This window comes from Lissotriton helveticus, chromosome 6, assembly GCF_964261635.1.
Source record: "Lissotriton helveticus chromosome 6, aLisHel1.1, whole genome shotgun sequence".
NCBI classification, from domain to species: domain Eukaryota; kingdom Metazoa; phylum Chordata; class Amphibia; order Caudata; family Salamandridae; genus Lissotriton; species Lissotriton helveticus.
In genome coordinates this window covers 1,391,914,016-1,391,933,474 of record NC_136067.1, presented here as the reverse complement: position 1 = coordinate 1,391,933,474, position 19,459 = coordinate 1,391,914,016, and the positions used below count along the sequence as shown (strand labels likewise).

The 19,459-nt window shown below is 47.8% G+C and overlaps 1 protein-coding gene across 1 annotated transcript in view; it reads right to left on the bottom strand.

Moving 5' to 3' along the window:
- Positions 1-19,459, bottom strand: part of LOC144761759 (sodium-dependent glucose transporter 1-like) — a 602,058-nt gene that overhangs the window by 473,734 nt on the left and 108,865 nt on the right. Inside the window, exon 2 of the mRNA XM_078647010.1 lies at positions 5,959-6,127. Coding sequence (XP_078503136.1) covers positions 5,959-6,127 — 169 coding nt within the window. The remainder of the gene's footprint in view (positions 1-5,958; positions 6,128-19,459) is intronic.

Sequence of the window (19,459 nt, the reverse complement as noted above, 5' to 3'; positions counted from 1 at the left end):
TCCCAGTATTAATGTTTGCTGATGACACTTTACTGGTCTCGCGGACCCCAAGTGGTTTGCAAAAGACAATTAACGCCTTTGGAGATTTCTGTCGGATTCGGGGCTTCAAACTAAATACGACAAAGACTACGTTTATGAACCTGAACCCAGCAAAGCAATTTAAGGGAAATATGTATTTTAATGGGTCTATTTTGGAGGAAGTGAATGCTTTTACCTATCTAGGTATTTCTTTACAGGCCAACATGATTTGGAAATCTCATATGGACTCTGTGGTGCTAAAGTTCAATCAATTGGCTGGGGATATAGCACAAAAACATAAATCTTCATTTACAAAACCCATCCAGCCCATAATGGAGATTTATAGTATGAAAGTGCTGGGCGCATGCCTCTACGGATCAGAGCTATGGGGTTTTTCCAACTTGAGTACTTTGGCTACTGCAGAAAACAAATTTCTCCGCCGAATGATTGGTGTCCCACAGAGCACTCCCTCGATTCCGCTCCATTATGACCTTTGGAGGAAGAAAATCGAGGATATGGCTAGATTGCGTCCTCTTTTATATTGGAGGCGCTTAAAGACTACCCCTGAATTGGGCCACTATGCATCTGCTCTCATGGACATTATTAGCTCTGACCGGTTTCATAAAATACCCTGGCTTAGAGAAATTAGGACTTTGCTCCAAAAAATGCACCTAGATCATTTATGGACTGTAGTTGACCCCCCGGCCTTTCCATCTAAGGCATTATTGAAAGAGATGTATTGGGACATGATATACAATACTGTTTTGACTACTAGTCAACCTTCCATGTTGGCATCCCAGTTCTTGGAGTCAAAAATAATCCCTAAATGTGAACAGTACTGGGATTTGATTACTAAACCCCTAGATAGAAAGCTGTACTTCCAGTTTAGAATTGGCTCCTTACCACTTAATGCTTTTACTGTTAAATGGTCCCCAGGCAATGTAAACACATGTTGCTATTGTAAAGATCATGTTGAGGACATCCCACACTTCCTGTTTGCATGCCCATTATATGCTGCCCCGAGAACAAGATGGCTAAAACCGATTTGTAGGAATTTGGGGATTAGGAAATATCTAGAGGCACTAAGAATATTAAGATCAAATTGTGACCCCAATCTTGCTATCGCCTTAGCCAAATACCTGTGTTGGGCCTGGATAATACGCACGCGCACTTTAAAAATGTAACTAATCATGTAAAATGGATTGCGTAATTATGGGTACAACCCCAAATAGATAAGATTTTGTATTGTGACTCAGAATTTTAAAAACATATGAATTTTACAAATTGAAGTATTCGACAGCAAATTGTAATTTGATGGTGTTTAATATGTATTTTATGCTGATCTTAAAACTTTAGTATAGTATTTATATTGTTTAGGATAGGGATACATGCTTTTATGACAATGTTGTCGAATAAAGTATTTAAAACTTGAAACTTGAAATGGGAAGCTGCAGAAGCCTGAGAGTGGTTAGATAAGTATACACTTCACCAGTATCACCAGAGACTGCATAGAGAGGGAGACATGTCAGGCAGGCGTTTAGCCTGGACATTACATAGGAAACAAGCCACCCCACTCGTGACTTGCTTAACTACTCCAGATGGTGCTAGCCCAGGGCATGCAGGCACAGGCACTGGCTTGGCAGGGCAGCTTGGCAGGACTGTCCGGCACTCAGTGAATCTGGATCGCGGACGCGTTGTAATCATATCCAGGACCATAATCAATCTTATGTGGGGCCAACGTGGAGGCTAGCTGCCCCGCCAGGCTGCCGCTCACCAGTACCAGCCAGGCCTGAGGCCACGGCACCTCTACCCTGCACCACGGTGATCAGAGGGTAACCGTCGGGCGGGCCGTCACGGCCTACACGCCACCCCCACCACCCACACTACAAAATGAAAACCAGCGTTGGTTTTTATGGTGATGAATGATGGCATAGATATTGGCATCTCTAGCAGCTACTAGTGTAAGTACAGTACTACTACTAAAGTAAGTTAGTACTTAACTAAACTTACCGTTACCTGTGGTGAGCCGGCCGGCAGGGACTCACTTGGGACAGCGGGAGGCGAGGAAGGGACACAATCACACCAGCGTGGGCGCACGCAGTCCCAAAGCCTTTTTTTTCTTTACTAATTAGGCCTGCCTGGTGCGTGTTGCTAATACATTTACCAGTCAGACACAGAACTGTAGCTCATCGATGCCCGCCTCAATGCCAGACTGGGTCGGGTCGGGGGCGGCAGGGCAGGCCCACTTGACGCGATGACAATATACTCTCGTGCTGGTGGTGGTGAGCTGCCTGCTGCGCGCTGCGGTGGTTATGCTGGGACGTGGCAGCAATGTGAAAAAAATCTGTGCAGTGCGCACGTTGCCACACAGCCCGCCCCAACACCATCATAACCTACCAAAATCCTTATTTAGCCTAAACCAGTGTCCTCCGGCCCGCGGCCCGCCTACGTCGCCTACCACAGGCAACTTGGCAAGTGGGGCTAAGGCTTTCGGGGTGCGCAGTGCGGTGCCGCCATTAATCATATATGAATAATGATGATGATGATCATGTGATGAATCTCTTCAATCTGGGGGCGGGGCTCAGGGCAGCAGCAGGTTAAGTGTCCCCCACGGCAGCACGGTTAACCGCCGGCTGACTCACTCACTCTCGGTGATGTGAAAAACACGATGCGATGTGGCTGCACGAGACTTGAGTAGATAAGTATTAGTACTAGCAAGTGTACAGTAAGATAAATGTAAAAATTTGACGTGCGCGGTGCGCCTCGTGCGCGCAGCGCAGCAGATGCGTGTAGAATCAGAGTTACACTGTAGACCCGACCCTGTTAATTAAGTGCCGGTACTAAGCACCGGCAAGCACCGGCACAAATTAAGCCTTGGAGAGGTCCACTGGGCCATCAGAGATCTCTAAATTCGGAGAGTGGGTACTCTCTCTGGGTGATGCAATTCTTTACTCTGTAACACTGATAGAGTAAATCCCATCTGCCAAACTCTAAAACAGACCCTTAATATTTAAAATGTTGTTATTTCCCTGTATGAAAAGGTTATTTTGACAGGAGTGCCTACAGGTTTAAAAGTTGCAGCAGGCAGGCTACTTATGTAAACCTGAAGTCATGTTTTCCTTGTTTGTATAGTGGATGGCACAACGTGTGCTGCAGTCCACATGTAATATCGATGTCATGGGTATATTTCCTGCACCACATACTATGGCTTTACTGGAAACTTAAATATGCTAGCTGGGGATTAGCCAATTTTCCCATGTTTCAGGGAGAAGAGCAGTTACAGTGGGGACTAGACAGCAATGCTTCAGTGTGCAGAGTTCGAAAAACCAGCAGCATCAGTACACAAATAATGGGGGTGACCACAAAAAAACATGCATTTTCTCACAATTGTTTAAACAGCTGTTGTAACTCTGCACCATAATCTGCTTGTCTGCTGGCTTTAGCAACATGCACTGTGACAGCAATACTCAACTGAAAGTTGTTACAGTTGAGCAGTACATCATTCAATGATAACTGTATTCAAAACTTTTCAGTAGCATAAAAGTATAATACAAAACAATAAAAAACTTAAAATATTAAAAGAATGGCTCTTCAAATATACAAATCGATTATATACAAACAGGAAAATGTCCATTTAAAATGCAAACCAATTTCATCCATTCGAGTGACTCATTTAAAGTGCAAACAGTTATACTGTGGGGTACTTTAATTATGGGAAGACCCCCGTAGGCTTTTCCTTATTTTTAATACCTGTCAAAAGTAAGAAGACATTGCACGGCAGAGATATGGGGTATGCAATTGTAAATATAAACGCTGGTCTGCACTGTCTAAAATTAAGTATTTTAAGTGCTGGTAAATATATCTCTTCCTAGGGATTTCATAAAATTGGCAAAAAATACGATGTGCACATTGGTTGTGGGAGTCACACTTTCACACAGGCACAAAGCTAACTCTGACAGAGTGACAGATATTTGGAAACCAAATCATCAGTGGCAGCCTATGGCCCTACATTGGGTGAGGATAAACCTTTGTTGGACGTTACATACCAAAGTCAGGTATGATTCCAAGCCCTCCTGGGTGGACCAATCTATTATATGCAACTACAGACGATTTTGTTCCCTCACCTACCCATCTCCTTCCCATAGCATTATACAGGGTGAGTTGTTTCAGCTGTTCTTTATCTAATAGGACTCAGGATTAATAAAAAGATTCAGTAGGGTGATATCCTCACATGTAGACTTAACATATCTCAACCGGGGGATTTCCATTGCATGGTCTAATTTCATTGCATCACTAAGAATTGATTTATTCAGTCCAGTTTCTTCATGCAACTAAATTGTATGCCAAAGCAATATAGGGGCCATCTGTAGTCTATCTGAGATGTACGGGTTCCCAATTCGGCATGAGCTATGTAATTCGAACAAATGGAGGGGAGGAAAAGGGTACGTTTAAGTAATGAGTCCTTAACCCTTTTGATTCTCTGCATGTTGATCATTCCCCAAACCCCTGCGCCATATAAGGCCACAACCACTGTTTTGCTTGTATATATAGTAGGGAGTTCCCTTATTGCCTTAAAGCCCAATTTCTTTGTAAATGTTGATATCCTATGATGGAGTTCTCCATTTGCGCACATCTATTAATTACCATCAGAGACCACACATTCTTGTTGTCAAAGAGTATTGCTCTGTACCACAAAGTGGGTGATTCACTCAAATTATGCCCTTCTATATGGAAGATGGGTTTTATCCTGGGCTTGGCCCTATAAGTCATGATGTACGTTTTGGAGCCATATACTTTCAGATCCAGGTCCACCATGAAAGTGATATAATCATCTATCAGGCCCTGTAATCCCCTCACAGTTCTAGCAATTAATATAGCATCATCTGCATAAAGTACAACTGGGAGGGGGCACAAACCTAGCCTGGCTGTGTCCCTGGTAGATGAACTTAAGGCTGAGTCTACCTGATTCGTGTAAAGCAGGAATAAGAAGGGGGCTAAAACGCTACCCTGCCTGTCCCCTCTTTTGATGTTGAAAACTCGCAGAGCATTCACCCTCCCTTCTGAAGCGCACATAGGTGTTTGCGTCCATGTACAGTTGCCTTATATAGTTGGTAATTCTAATCCCCAAGTCCTCCATGACCTTCCACAGCCCTGAGTGCAAAATGTGTCAAAAGCTGCAGGCAGATCCATGAAGGAAAGATATAACATCCCCTTGTTTACCACTGTGTATTTTCCTATGATAATACTTACGTTCAGGCATTGATGGACTTTGCTCAAGCCCTTTCTAAATTCAAAGTGAGTGTCCACCATTATGTTGTTTGCTACTGCCCAATCTTCCAATCTGTTGAGCAGGATGCATCCCATAACCTTCGCTGTAGCATCCAACAATATCAGCCAATAATTTTGGGGTAGGGATTTGTCATGCTTTTTACAAATCGGGATGATGATTGAAGATTTCCATGAAGGAGGGGGACCAGTCACTATAGTGGCGTTATAAACATTTGTAGCAGTGGAGCCCAGAGTTCTTGCTGCTCCCTGTACATGTCTGGGGGGTCCCATTTTGATCTGTGGCCTTCCCTCTGCTACTCTCATCTAAAGCTCTTGTGACCTCAGCCAAAGTCACGGGCTGAAGGGCGTGCTGTGACTGTGAGGTAACTTTACCGAGCGTCTCTGGGTTCCTAGGGCTTTCGTGTGCCATTTGGCCTACTCTTATTCATTGAAAACTTGCAGCCTCCTATTGTGAAGTTTTGAACAGCTGCCTGGCAAAAATATTTTGCCATTATTTCTAGCACAGCCATCATCATGTCAAAGACTACTAAGGCAAACGGCAATATAACAATCCAAAAATAGGTGTGACTTACTTTGGACATGGATGTACAAGTAATACATTATGTCACCACCCACAATATAAAAATATATATACTTTGTGGTAGCATTTACCTAGCAGAAGTTTCTGATTCATGCAATCAAAAAGAATCCCTCCAGTCATGGAACCGCCAACATACCCAAATGCTCGGACAACAATAATGAAGGACATATTGGCCACATTGGAATTCACATTCTCAGACAATTGTTTAAAAGTGGGCCCCAAGACAGCAATGGCCAGTCCCTAGAAGAGAAAAAAAAATGAAACAAAACAATTTAAAATCCTAGATCAATTACATTAAGTAGTATGTATTTATATGGTAATACAGGAAATGTGTAACAGAGAGAAATCGCATACCCCGTTAAAAGCTGCTGAATGCATGCATAAGTAATGCAAGTATAAAACTTCCCTGTGCAGTAATTTACATGGAATAAATTGTGTATTTATATGGTGAAGCTATTAACATTTAACAGCAAGTAGCTCTTACTGGAAACTGTGAAACTTAAAGCAGTGAGGTCAACATACATTTTTAGGTCTCACTTCCACACTATCGCTGTTTGCCTGCGACCTCAAATTGCCATTGCTCTACTACATGCAACATACGCTTACAATATGTAGGACTTGGCCTTTTTGTTTAAAGGTCACTAAACTTTTAGCTTTCCCTCTAGAACTTTTTCCTGACCTAGAGATACCAATTTAGGTGCTTTGGGTACTTATCCACAGCTGATCAGTGTCAAAGTACAGGAGTTCCCTATGTCAAATGTAATGGTGATTGGTTGGCCATAATTTGTATGTTTGCTTTACTATTAAAAGTTCCTAGTGATGGGCACTGTGTGTGCAAGGACTAGTAATGCAAGGGTGCGCAGAGAAGGGAACTCAGGCCTTCAGTGCAGGGCCTGAGCGAAGAATGCTAAGTTAGCATGTAGTCCGGACAAGTGCAACCACTTGTCAGGCATGACTTTCCCTTTTACATACACATGGGGCACCCCTAAGGTAGGTACCAGGTAACCCCTGGGCAGGGTGCAGCGTAGGTAAAAGGCAGAACATATACTGAGGGGGGCGTTATGTTCTGACAGTGAAAAACTCTCCATTTCGTTTTTCACTGCAACAGAATGGGGGAGGCTGGGTGTGGTGTTTGTTAGCCTAGTTTCCTGTCAGTTTGACAGTTGATAACAACTGGTCGTGGTGTGCACTGGTGACGAGACAAGGCTCGGGCGCACAAGGGTGAGTGTAATGGTGCAGCCCGGGTGTTGGTGAAGAGCACCTGGGCCTTGTGTGCACCAAAGGAAGAAGTGAGACTCGGATGTGCAGTGTGCATGTCGTGGTGCAGCCCGTGATTTGGTGAAGATCGCCGGGGCCTCGTAGGCACCAAAAGAAGAAGTGAGTCTCGGAGGTGCAAGAGTGCGTGTCGTGGTGCAGCCAGGGTGTTGGTGAAGAGCGCCTGGACATCGTGCGCACCGGAGAAGAGGAGAGGCTTGAATGCGCAGGGTGCTTGTTGAGGTGCAAGTGGTGCATTGGTGAAGAGCGCTCGGTCGTCGTGAGCACCAGAGAAGAGGCGAGTCTAGGACGTGCGGTGTGCATGTCGAAGTGCTGGTGAGGAGTGCCTGATTAGGGTGTGCACCTAAGTGATGTAGAGTCCCCACAGTGCTGAAGGCTGGTCTTGGTGTGGACTGTGCCCGCCGGAGTGAGGGCCAAGTCATTGGGGCCCTCGGAGTCAATCAGTAGCAGCCCGGACCGGCATCCATGGAAGAACTGAGCTGCCGGCCGAGTACGCCGCAGCCCGTGTCGGAGTGCTGGATCAAGGTCCAAGTCGCTGACGTCGGGAAGGAGAGAGGGATTGCATGCCCCCAGATAGCATGGATCAACACCTGGGGTGGGGTGTGGGCCTGGAGGCACACCCTCTCGGCCTCCCGCTTCTGTCAGCTGAGCGAGCCATTGCTTCGGCTCGGATCCCAGCTCGTGCTGACCCAAGACGGGGCAGTACTGTGGCCGGAGAGGGAATCAGTACTTTTTGTGTCGTCATTTGATCCATAACGGGGCAGTGTTAAAGGAGCTCATAAAATTGTTGTATTATACTTTGCATTATTGCTGCTAACGAACTATCGAACTGTCGTATGACGCGTGACCTCCTTTGTGCCTGACGAACTTTATGCTTTATGCGTTACGCACTGCGTTATTTCTCCCTTGCATTTTACCAATTTTAACGTGGTGCATTGCATTATTTCTTCAGTGCACAGTATCTGAGTATAACGTGGCATAGTGTATTATTTCTTCATTGCACCGTTCAGGATTGTAACGTTGACACATTGCTTTGTTTCTTCCTGGTACAGGGCATGTTGGTGGTAATACGCATTGCATTGTTCCTTCAATTGCAAAGTACATGACTGTGGCACTACGTATGGCATTGGTTCTCTGTTGCACAGTATAGGAGAATATTGTTACACATTGCAGTATTGTTTCCTTTTGCAATGTGTGTGATCGTAGCAATATGACTTGCCTAGCCTTTTTGGAAACGGTTAGAAGTGAGTTTATTTGTTGGTTGGTTAGAAGTGGTGGTTGGGATTAGAACCTACCAACCCACCAGAAAAAATACTACCCATTCGTATATGTCGTATCGTATAATTGCTTATATAAAGATTATACTCATTTTATCAATACTCATGTGGAGTCTATTTGTGATGACATCATGGGGTTGCTGGGAGCGTGGTTGCACATACTGAACACTCGTGCCTTGGAGATAAGCTTGGCTGCTTGTGCCAAGCTACTAAGGGGGTGAGCAGGGGTATCTCAGACAGTGTCCTTACTTAGCCTAATGTTGAAGTGAGGGGTCGGGGACGCACGCCTCCAGCATTTGGTAGCGGCGGTAAGCTACAGGGACCTCTACTTCCAATACAATACAACAAGATTTCGCTTTGTGCCGGATGCAGCTATCCTTTGCTGACATTTTTTAAGAGTTGCATTGGCTGGGTAGGCTTTAAGTAGTAACTTGTTTTAACCTCTACACTGGTCCCCAACAACCCCTCTCGTGTCTGTACACCCCTGCAGGATGTGGCCCCACATCACTCATGCTTTTGGCTTTTGACCTCAGGCATTGCCAAAGCCAATAGTGTAATCTCGCCATTGTGGTATTGTTGTTTGCATGCAGTAGAATGTGAAAGGGGAGTGTGAGGTAATGTGGAATATGGGGAGGGTAAAGGTTCAGCGGGTGGACGGTTGGGAGTGGGCACTTGAAATTGAGATGGACTTGGTGCTGAAAATAAAAGGTCTTGCAATATTGATTGTATTATGGATCTTTTTTACAAATTGGCAACAAACTCAATTCTGTGAGAACCATTGCCTGCAGAAAAGGTGATTTCTACTGTTGTTTGAGGATTATTGGTGTTGCGGACTCGAACGGAGCAGATGGCTGTAGCGTAATTTCTGAGACTCGTGGAAAAGCTGTGACTCTTCATGGGTTGATTTCAGTAGGAGTTTTGAGGTTTCCAAATGGTACAGAGAAGGTAAGGGAAATAATGGGAGATTCATGTGTGTTGTCACTTGAGCTGTGACACGAGTGAGTGTGATAGTTTTACTCACCTCATTGTTGGTCACGCAAGGTTATGGAATCTATCAATCAATTGTAAAGCTCACTACTCACCCGTGAGGGTCTCGGGGTGAGGAATGCTGCTACTGCTTGAAAAGCCAGGTCTTGAGGAGTTTTCTGAAGGTCAGCAGGTCTTGGGTCTGCCGTAGGTGAATAGGGAGGGTGTTCCAGGTCTTGGCGGCAAGGTGGGAGAACAATCTGCCGTTGGAGGTCACTCTTCGGAAGCGGGGGACTGTGGCGAGGGTGAGGTCGGCGGAGGGGAGCTGGCGGGTGGGGGTGAAGAAGCTGAGTCGTCTGGTGAGGTACGTTGGTCCGGTGTTGTGGAGTGCCTTGCGTGCGTGGGTGAGGACCTTGAAGGTTATCCTCTTGCTGACCGGGAAGCAGTGCAGGTCTCTGAGGTGGGGTGTGATGTGGCTGCGGCAAGGGATGTCGAGGATCAGGCGTGCGGAGGCATTCTGGATGCGTTGGAGCCGTCGCAGGAGTTTGTCCGAGGCGCCTGCTTAGAGGGCGTTTCTGTAGTCCAACCTGCTGCTGACGAGGGCCTGGTTGACCGTTCTTCTTGTTTCAGTGGGGATCCACTTGTAGATCCTGCGGAGCATGCGGAGGGTGTTAAAGCAGGAGGAGGAGACGGCACTGACCTGTTTAGTCATGGAGAGGGTGGAGTCGAGGATGACCCCTAGGATGCGTGCATGGTCAGCGGGCGTTGGAGCGGTTCCTAGTGCAGTCGGCCACCAGAAGTCATCCCAGGCTGAAGGGGTGGATCCAAGGATGAGGACCTCCGTCTTGTCCGAGTTCAGTTTCAGTCGGCTGTTCCTCATCCATTCAGCGACGGCCTTCATTCCTTTGTGAAGGTTGGTTTTGGCGGTGTGGGGGTCCTTGGTGAGGGAGAGGATCAGCTGGGTGTCATCGGCATAGGAGATGATGTTGAGGTCGTGCCGGCGGGCGACGTAGGCGAGCGGTGCCATGTCGATGTTAAACAGAGTTGGGCTGAGGGATGAGCCCTGGGGTACGCCGCAGATGATCTCGGTGGCTTCGGAGCAGAAGGGGGAAGGCGGACCCTCTGTGTTCTGCCAAAGGGGAAGGTGGTGGTCCAATCCAGGGCCCTCTCTTGGATCCTGGTGCTGTGGAGGCGTGTTCGCAGTGTGTGGTGGCAGACCGTGTCGAAGGCGGCTGACAGGTCCAGGAGGATGAGGGCCGCCATTTCTCTGATGTCATCGGTGGCGGCGATGAAGGCAGTCTCGGTGCTGTGGTTGCTGCGGAACCCGGACTGGGAGGGGGCCAGGATGTTGTTCTCCTCGAGGTAGCGGGTCAGTTGTTCATTGGCGGTCTTCTCGATGACCTTTGCCGGGAACGGGAGCAGGGAGATAGGCCGGAGGTCCTTAGGGTCCCCCATGGGTTTCTTGAGTAAGGTGTTGATCTTGGCATGCTTCCAGCTCTCTGGGAAGGTTGCTGTCTCGAAGGAGGTGTTGATGACTTTCCGGAGATGGGGTGCGATGGATGTGCTGGCTTTGTTGAAGGTGTGGGCATGGGTCGGACGGAGATCCGGAGTGGATGGTGTTCATGATCTTGATGGTGTCGTTGCCGTTGATGTTGGTCCAGGAGAGCAGGTGGTTGGTGTGGATGGTGGTTGTGGGGGCGGAGGTCTCAGTGGTTGAATGGGCAGTTGTGGCGTTGAGGCTGTCGTGGATGTCTGCGATCTTGTGGTGAAAGAAGGTGGCCAGTGAATCGCACAGGTCTTGCGAGGGTGGGACGTTATTGGTGTTGGAGCATTCCTTCATGATGTTTGAGGGACTCTTTGCTGTTGTGCACTTTGTTGTCTAGGCGGTCTTTGAAGGAGGCCCTTTTTTGCGGATCTGATGAGGTGATGGTGTCTGCGGGTGGCGTTCTTGTGGGTTGCGTGGCTGTCCGGTGTTCGTTCACGGAGCCAGATCTTCTCCAGCTTTCGGCAGGTGCGCTTGGAGGCCCGAAGGTCTTCAGTGAACCAGTTGGCTTTCTTGTTGGTGTGACTGTTGGAGGGTTTCTTGATCGGGGCGAGGGTGTTGGCGCAGTCGTTGATCCACTGTCTGACGTTGCGGGCGGCGGTGTTGGGGTCGATGGGGTCGGCGGTTGGGCTCTGGGTGAGGGTGGCGGTTAGCTGGTCTTCGGTGACTTTGCTCCAGCAGCGGTGAGGCATCTGTTGGGTGCGGTGGTGCGTGGTGGGTTTCTTGAAGGTGAAGTGGATGCACCGATGATTGGTCCAGTGGAGTTCGGTGGTGACGTGGGGGCTTGCGGAGAAGATGGGGTCAAACGTGTGACCGGCGGAGTGGGTGGATGTTGTGACGAGTTGTCTGAGTCCGAGGTTGGCTAGGTTGTCGATCAGGGTGGTGGAGTTGGTGTCGTTGTTGTTCTCGAGGTGGAAGTTCAGGTCTCCGAGGAGGATGTAGTCCGTAGAGGCGAGGGCGGGTGTGCTGATGAAGTCGGCGATGGAGTTGCTGAACTGTTTTGGGGTCCGGGGGGTCTGTAGATGAGGATTCCTCTGAGGGTGGTGTTGGGGTCGGTGTGGAAGTGCAGGTGTTTGGTGGTGCTGAGGGTGTCGTCGGTGTTGGTCGAGACTCTGAGAGTGTTGTGTGGACGATGGTGATTCCTCCTCCTGCTCCGTTGGTGCAGTCCCTGCGGGTGATCTTGTAGCCTTCCGGGATGGCTATGGCTATGTGGGGTGCCAAGGCGGGGTTCTGCCAGGTCTCTGTCAGGAAGGCGACATCTGGGGAGGTTGAGTCGAGTAGGTCCCAGAGTTCAACGGCGTGTTTGTGGGCAGAGCAGGTGTTGCGAAGGATGCATCTGAGGTGGTTGGCTTCTTTTCAGGTCGGCAGCATGGTGGGGCGGATGCTTGTGAAACTGCAGTTCCGGCAGGTGAAAGCACTGACTAGGAGGCAGTGTTTGGAGAAGGAAGGTAGTACAGCGGTGAGTCAGCGAGCTTTGTGGAATTCAGCAAAGGGAAGGCATCATAGCGTACTCAACGTGTGGAAGGTCATTCATACCACGTTGATGCCCAGCGGACATTCTGGATGGGTCAGGAAGTGAGTCACAACAGCATCATGGGAGATCAAGTAGGCTTTACGTGTTTTACGGCCATGGCGCAGTGTGTAGTGACACGCACACCATTTTGGGGGCTACAAAGACAATGGAGGAGATTGTGTCTCACACATGTACTTTCTGGCATCGTTAATTTTAAGTGAGAACAGTGACGCGCACACCTGGGGGAGTTTTGTCATGTGAGTTCATGTTGGTGATGCGCACACCATTTGAAGCGTACACGTGTGTAAAAATAGCGATACGCCCACCAGTAAGTACTGTTTAGTTACTTCAGCAGTGATACACACGCCGGATTGGTGACTGGGAGAACTATATATAAAGGATATTTTTATGTAAATATTCATGGCTTGTGTTTAAACAACAGGAGAACTTTGGGGAATGGTGTGGTTGTATTGGTGCTGTTGGGAATGATTGTTCATAGATTGTAGGTTGGCTTGGAAATCTGGGAATGTGTGGGGTAAGAGTGGTGGTACAAGGGTAAATTGGTTTAATTGGTGAAGTATAGGAATTCATTGAAGCTATGCATGCAGCACAAACGTTCACCTTGAATCAACCAATACCGTTTTTACCTGAACCTTGGGATCCACGCATGAAGTGGGAAGAGAGGAAGGATTAGTTTTCAAATTACATGTCTACAATAGATAATGAAACGTTAACACCTGAAATGAAAAAAGATATCTTGTTGCACTTTTTGGGTCATGAGAGGATTAGGCAGTATAACCAGATGGAAAAGAAGCAAAGGCGAGTTGTAGAGGATGATGTTCATGAAAATGTATTGGAGAATTTGGAAAAGTATTATTCACCCACTATTTGCATAGCAATTGATAGATAGTTTTCCACTGTAAACAGGAGTGAAAGGAAAGTATACATGATTTTGTTTCTGCGCTAAAAAAGTTGGGAATTCGGTGTAGATTTGTTCAGATACAAGCGGAATTGTTAAGAGATCAAATCATTATGCATAAAACAACAAAAGGGTTCAGGAGAGGTTACGGGCCAGTGGAGATCCAATTTTGAAAGATATTTGATGGTTGTGGAAGGAAGACATTTCTAATAGATGTACAAAGGCAGCATTGGAGAGCATTGGAGAGTATTGAAGAGGGCACAGATGTTTGTTGCTGTGGGTGGATAGAAAGGTGGTAATTCAGTCAAAAAGTATTCTGAAAGTAAGAAAAGTGCAGGAAAAAAAATCTAAAGTTGTAGATTCATACGTGAAAAACATATAGGAGAATCAAACTCAAGGTACATAGACGTGTTACAGTTGTGGTAGCCGGGAGCATTTAGCAAAAAGCAAAAGGCTTAGAGCAAAGGACCAAAAGTGTCCTATTTGTGGCTTAATTGGTCATTAGGACGTGTAGACAAGAGGGACAGGAGGAAAAAAGTCCTTTGTGTATATGACTCTCAAAAGGAGTCAATATCTGATGAAGATTAGTCTGGGGGGATAATTGTTAGTGATGTGGTTTTGGATGTGGATACATGTTCTGGAAACAAAGCGAAGTGTAAGGGGGTTGTGGCAGGTGTACTCGTAATTTTATTGTAGGACTTGGCCTTTTTGGCTTAAGTTCCCAAACCTTTTTGCTTTCCCCCTAGACTGTTTTCCTGACATAGAGTTGCCAATTTAGATGCTTTGGGTACTTTGCCACTGCTGATTAGTGTTCCCTGTGTAAAGTCTAATGGTAATTGGTTGGCCATGATTGGTATGTTTGCCTTACTAGTAAAGTCCCTAGTGATGTGCACTGTGTGTGCCAGGGCTAGTAATGCAAAGGTGCGCTGAGAAGGGGACTCAGGCCTGCAGTGTAGGGCCTGCGCGCAGTTTGCTAAGTTAGCATGTTGTCCTGACAAGCGCAACTACTTGTCAGGCCTTACTTTCCCTTTTGCCCTACACAGTGGGCACCCCTGTGGTAGGTCCCGGGTAACCCCTGGGCAGGGTGCAGTATAAGTAAAAGGCTGGACATATACTGAGGTGTGTGCTATGTCCTGATAGTGAAAAACGCTCCATTTCGTTTTTCACTGGTGAAAGGCCATCCTGCCCATAGGACATAATGGGGGAGGCTGGGTATTGTGTTTGTTAGCCTTGTTTCCTATAAGTGTGTAATGGAGAGGTGAAGTTTAGTATGTATGAACTTACAGTATCATAACACATCTTTCTATGAAAGTGGTTTTGTCACTGTGTGTTCAGAAACCACTCTTTTAGAAAGTGCCTGAGTTTTGTGCTTTAAGCATTTCTGTGTGTCTCTGCTGAATGTGGATTCCTGTTCTGCACTTTTTCAATAGAGACATTTGCTCCTTTACATCCTATTTTGACTTTCCTTGCTTGGGTTTTACTAGATTTCCCATTACTCTTAGCATCATTCCCAGTGCATTAGCTCTGCACTACCCTTCCCATGAACCTCGGAGTTTTACCTACAATTACCTTGGTTCCTAGCGGTTGACAACTATTTTTACGTTCACCGTGACTCTGATCAGCTTTCCTGCCGGACGGACAGACGCCATTGACATAACCGCTCCACTTGAGGAGTAAGTTCAATTTGTTTCCTTTTTTCAGTTTTTTTTTGCCTGTTTGATCGCCCCTGCCCCCGCTGTCAGTTTGGCATCTAGCACGCCACTACTTACATCCAATGCGATAAGCGTTTCATTTTCTGTAAACGCTTTGCCCTTGCCAGTCTTAACACGCGCCCATGCACAGCAGTGTTTTGTAAGCTGACGCGCTCTGTTGCTTTGATCGCTATGGCACTAATTATCGTTCTGAGACCTGTGTGCCCTTAAGCCTTTAAACGTGTGTAGCGTTTCATTTGCCGGAAGCGCACTGCTTTTGATAAACAACTTTCCGCATTTTCACCATGAATGGCAGATATGCAAGTGCGGACATGTTCTCTCTCTCTGGTCTTTATGGCCACTATTACTTTGTCACCAGTTTCCGTGTAAAGTGCTATGTCTGTCTATGCGCATTTATACAAGAGGCTCCACTGAGATCGTCAGTTATACTGTCTGCTGCTCGATTTAACCCTCCATTTGGGTTATTCGCTGCGGTTATATTTCAGGGGATCCACCTTTATTCAGTGCAATGCCTCGTGATGTCTGTTTGTCTGTTTGTTTGTTTTGTTCAGATCCTGTGGCTATCTTTCAAGGCCACCTGAATCTGACGTAATACTGAAATCTAACATCTATACTAAAATATGACGAAGAGATACTGGTCTCTATTGCTTTCTTCTAGCTCTGTTTTTACCTTGCCATCCTCCTCTCTTGTAGGTTGGAGTCTGTACCATTTGCCCATTGTAGCACCGGACAGTTGTGGTAACTTGCACACACCTAATTGGTAAGTGCCACATTCTACTACTAACAAATGTGAGTAGTTTACTAGCCTAATCACATATGGTTAAGGCGATTGCATGTCAAGAATTTTGTGACCAGATGTCCAACACAATAATTTTTGTCTTTTTACATTACAGGTCTCATTGTTGGACCAGAAAGAGCATATAACCACCTGGTTTTGTATTAACACACTGTTGCTACTATTTGCATTTTCACATTTGGTGTATTTTTTGTTTGACAGTAGCTGCACCACACAGATCCTGATGAAAGCCGAGATATCTTTATAGATCATTATGGCTGAAACATGTTGATCTAGCCTTTATAAGTTCGATAGGCTTATTCACAGCTTTTTAATCCTGTCACAGGCGAGCTTAATAAAGTCTATCGCTCTACCTGTAGGCAGTTTTAGATTCACTCACTTATTCAGCACTGCATTATTTCTACACACACCCCACGCTCACATAGGGTTTTTAGGACAACCCATGTGCCACAAAACAAAACATCCCTGAGCTCCCCCCTCGTAGAGAGGAGGTTGTAGCCCACTCCGTGACTAGGTCCCGTCACAAGTAGGCACCCCTATGATGAATCATGACATCTCCAGGTGTGTGAGGAGAGTTGTCCTTTAAAAGGGATACCCTGGGGGGCGTGGCCGGGCAAGATGGCCGAGAGGACGTCATTTTTCTCGGCTCCCAGTCCACACATTGCCTGGGCTCACTTCTGGGGGGCTGCGGAGCTTCCTCCCTGCTGGCAATGTCACCTACCTGAGGCGGAGTAACTGCTGCACCGGCGGAGTGACCTTCCCTGCGTCTGTGAGCGCCGAATCTCTGGATATTCTCTGTGGCGGCGAGAAGCATCGGGTCCTCAAATGGCGGCCGGCGCGTTGCCGGGGCAGCTCCGATCGGAGGCTGCTCCTGTGAGGTAGGGCTGCCGGAGGTTCGCTGATTACTAGCGGAGCCTCCCGCTAACATTCCTGGGCGGTAGGCGCACAAGGCACCCCTAGTGTGGCGCCGGTCCCCCCCCCCACACCACCCTCCTTGCAACTTGCCTGGTCTCAAGACCTCGGAGTGTAGATCGGCACCGCGTGAGGCCTGCTCTAGACCTGCCTCGGTCTCCTGCGGTCGCCCCGTCTAATATCCTTGCCTGCTTCCAGGTTGACCCCCGGATTAGGACTGTGTTCTCTCCATTCTGCTAACGGGGCCCAGCACTACCAGCTGACCTGCTTTCAGCCCCAACCAACATCCGATAGAGCAGCTTCTGAGGGGGGCGCTGTGCTTTGGGGGACCCTGGCCCTTGTGCCCCGCGCCGCCAGTGATATATATTGTATGGCACAGGAATCCTGACCAGACCCACTACCTCTTCTGCCTGGCCAACGATACACCTCATCGGTCCCTGCTGGCTACTGGGCGCTTACATGACGATCTCCTCCTAATCCATTCATCATGAGGCAGATTTCTGAGGAGTTCCTCACCTTCGTGCTGACCCTCGCCTGGGAGCCTGCCAGCATATCCCTGCCTCCTCTCAAGCGTTTGTAATTACGTGTGCTGCAGTGCTGCCCCTACAGTCAACTTCTCGAGGGCCTGCTTGGTCCACGATCCATGACGCCAAAGAAGACGATGGGCAGGAAGACGGGTAAGGTCTCTGACTTTTTCATCTCCTCAGATAAGCGCCCGACACTGCAGGGAGACGAAGACGCTCCGGCAATGGCTCTCACCAAAGCGGTGGCGGCTATGTTCCAAGATTTTAAGAAGGAGCTCCGCCATGACCTGAGCCAGGATGTCAAGACTTCCATCGACCAACTGCGGGCAGACTTAACGGATCGTCTGACTTCCCTCCAACAAGATGTCGACTCGGTGGGCACCAGGGTCCTCAACTTGGAGACTCACTCTCAGGAACAAGACCGACTCACCACAGACCTGAGGGAGGATGTCCGCCAACTTCAAGATCAACTTCACCAATCTCTCCTCAAGGTGGAGGACCTTGAAAATTGATCACGAAGGGAGAATATACCTATGAGAGACCTGGAGGAGGGAGCGGAGGGGCCAGATCTGTCCGCCTTCGTGGATGGTCTGTTCGCGGAGACCGTGGCCCCCCAGACGCTTAAAATTAAGCTGGACAGAGTGCACCGAGTGGGCGCTGCGCAACCGGGTGAGAAGAAAAGACCATGCGATGTTCTAGCTAAATTTCATTCTTTCAAAGTGAAGGAGGCGGTCCTCCAGGCAGCCAGGGCAAAGAGCACCATTTCCTTTAAAAATTTCTCCTGCTCCATCTACCAGGATCTGGCTCCAGTGACCTTGGCGCGAAGAAACCTGTTCTGAAGCATTACTACCAAGCTCCGTGAGTACCACATACGGTATCGGTGAACATACCCTTTTGGTCTCAGTTTTGAATTTAAGAACAAACACCACCACATTACTGAGTTGAATGAGGGTCTGGAACTTTTAGGCCTTTCTCTGGATGACTCGGACACTGCAGCGGACAAATCTGGATCACGACCACGAGGAACACTATCGACCTCTGGGTGGTCAGTGAGCACTCGTCGAAGTCGACGATGACGGGTATGTGCTTGCTTTTGACTGGCGATTCTAACACTCCCCCGGAGGTTACCGGGGAAACTGACTCTCTATGCTACCTGCTGTTGGCTGGCTCTTCTTCCAGATGAGGGTTCAGGGCTAGGATGGCCCGCGGTCTTACACGAAGATCTTCAACCTCACTTTGCGATTTTCTGCATGATGGCCTCTGCCGGTCCCTTGGGGGGGCCCGGTCTCTTGGGAAGAACCCTGGTCACTTCCGATCTGTCCCCTTCTCACAGTATGATCCATGCTTTTAGATGAGGGGAATTGTTTTTTGTTATTTGCATGTGGATGTCGCACCAGGTTAGCATACTCACAGCCTGGATTCTTTTGCCTCTGTTTAGGCTGCCGATGTTGGAGTGTACTTTCTTCCTTCATGGGACTGCACCCCTATGAATGGTGGCCTTTGCCGGAGGAGGGACTATACCTACCATTGTTTTTTTCAGCCGCAACTAGAGGCTGTTTAGCCTCCTATATGATTGACTTGATGGCCGGGGCGGGCGTGGACGGGGACCTCGGACCCGTTGTCCCCCCTAGTTTCCGTGGGAACTATGCACTCCCGACGGAACTTGGTTGACAAGTTTGGGAATTGTTTTTGCATTTACATTAGTTTCTTTTGGTTTGGGGTGGGGGGGATATGGGGGTGACTTTTAATCGTCTAATTCAGGCAGACGCTGGGGTACTAGTATGTTCTTGGCTGAAGTACTTGTGCAGCATAACCCTTCCCAGGGGCAGGTGTAGTGGCGGCATTTCTGGGTCACAGGGGCCGTTTTTAAGCTTTTTTACCCCTTCGTTGTCGTTATGGCAGTTACAATAGGTACTTGGAATGTTAAAGGACTTAATTCCCCGCAAAAATGTCAAAAAGTTTAGAAATATATTATTGACCACCATTTGGATGTAGTGGCTCTCCAAGAGACTCACCTCGCCACGGCCGAAGACGCACACTTCAGATACAAACAGTACCCCTTAATCTACAGGGCTTCAGCTCTTCCCAAACACAGGGGGGTGGCTTTACTGTTTCGCTCTACCATTCATTTCCAG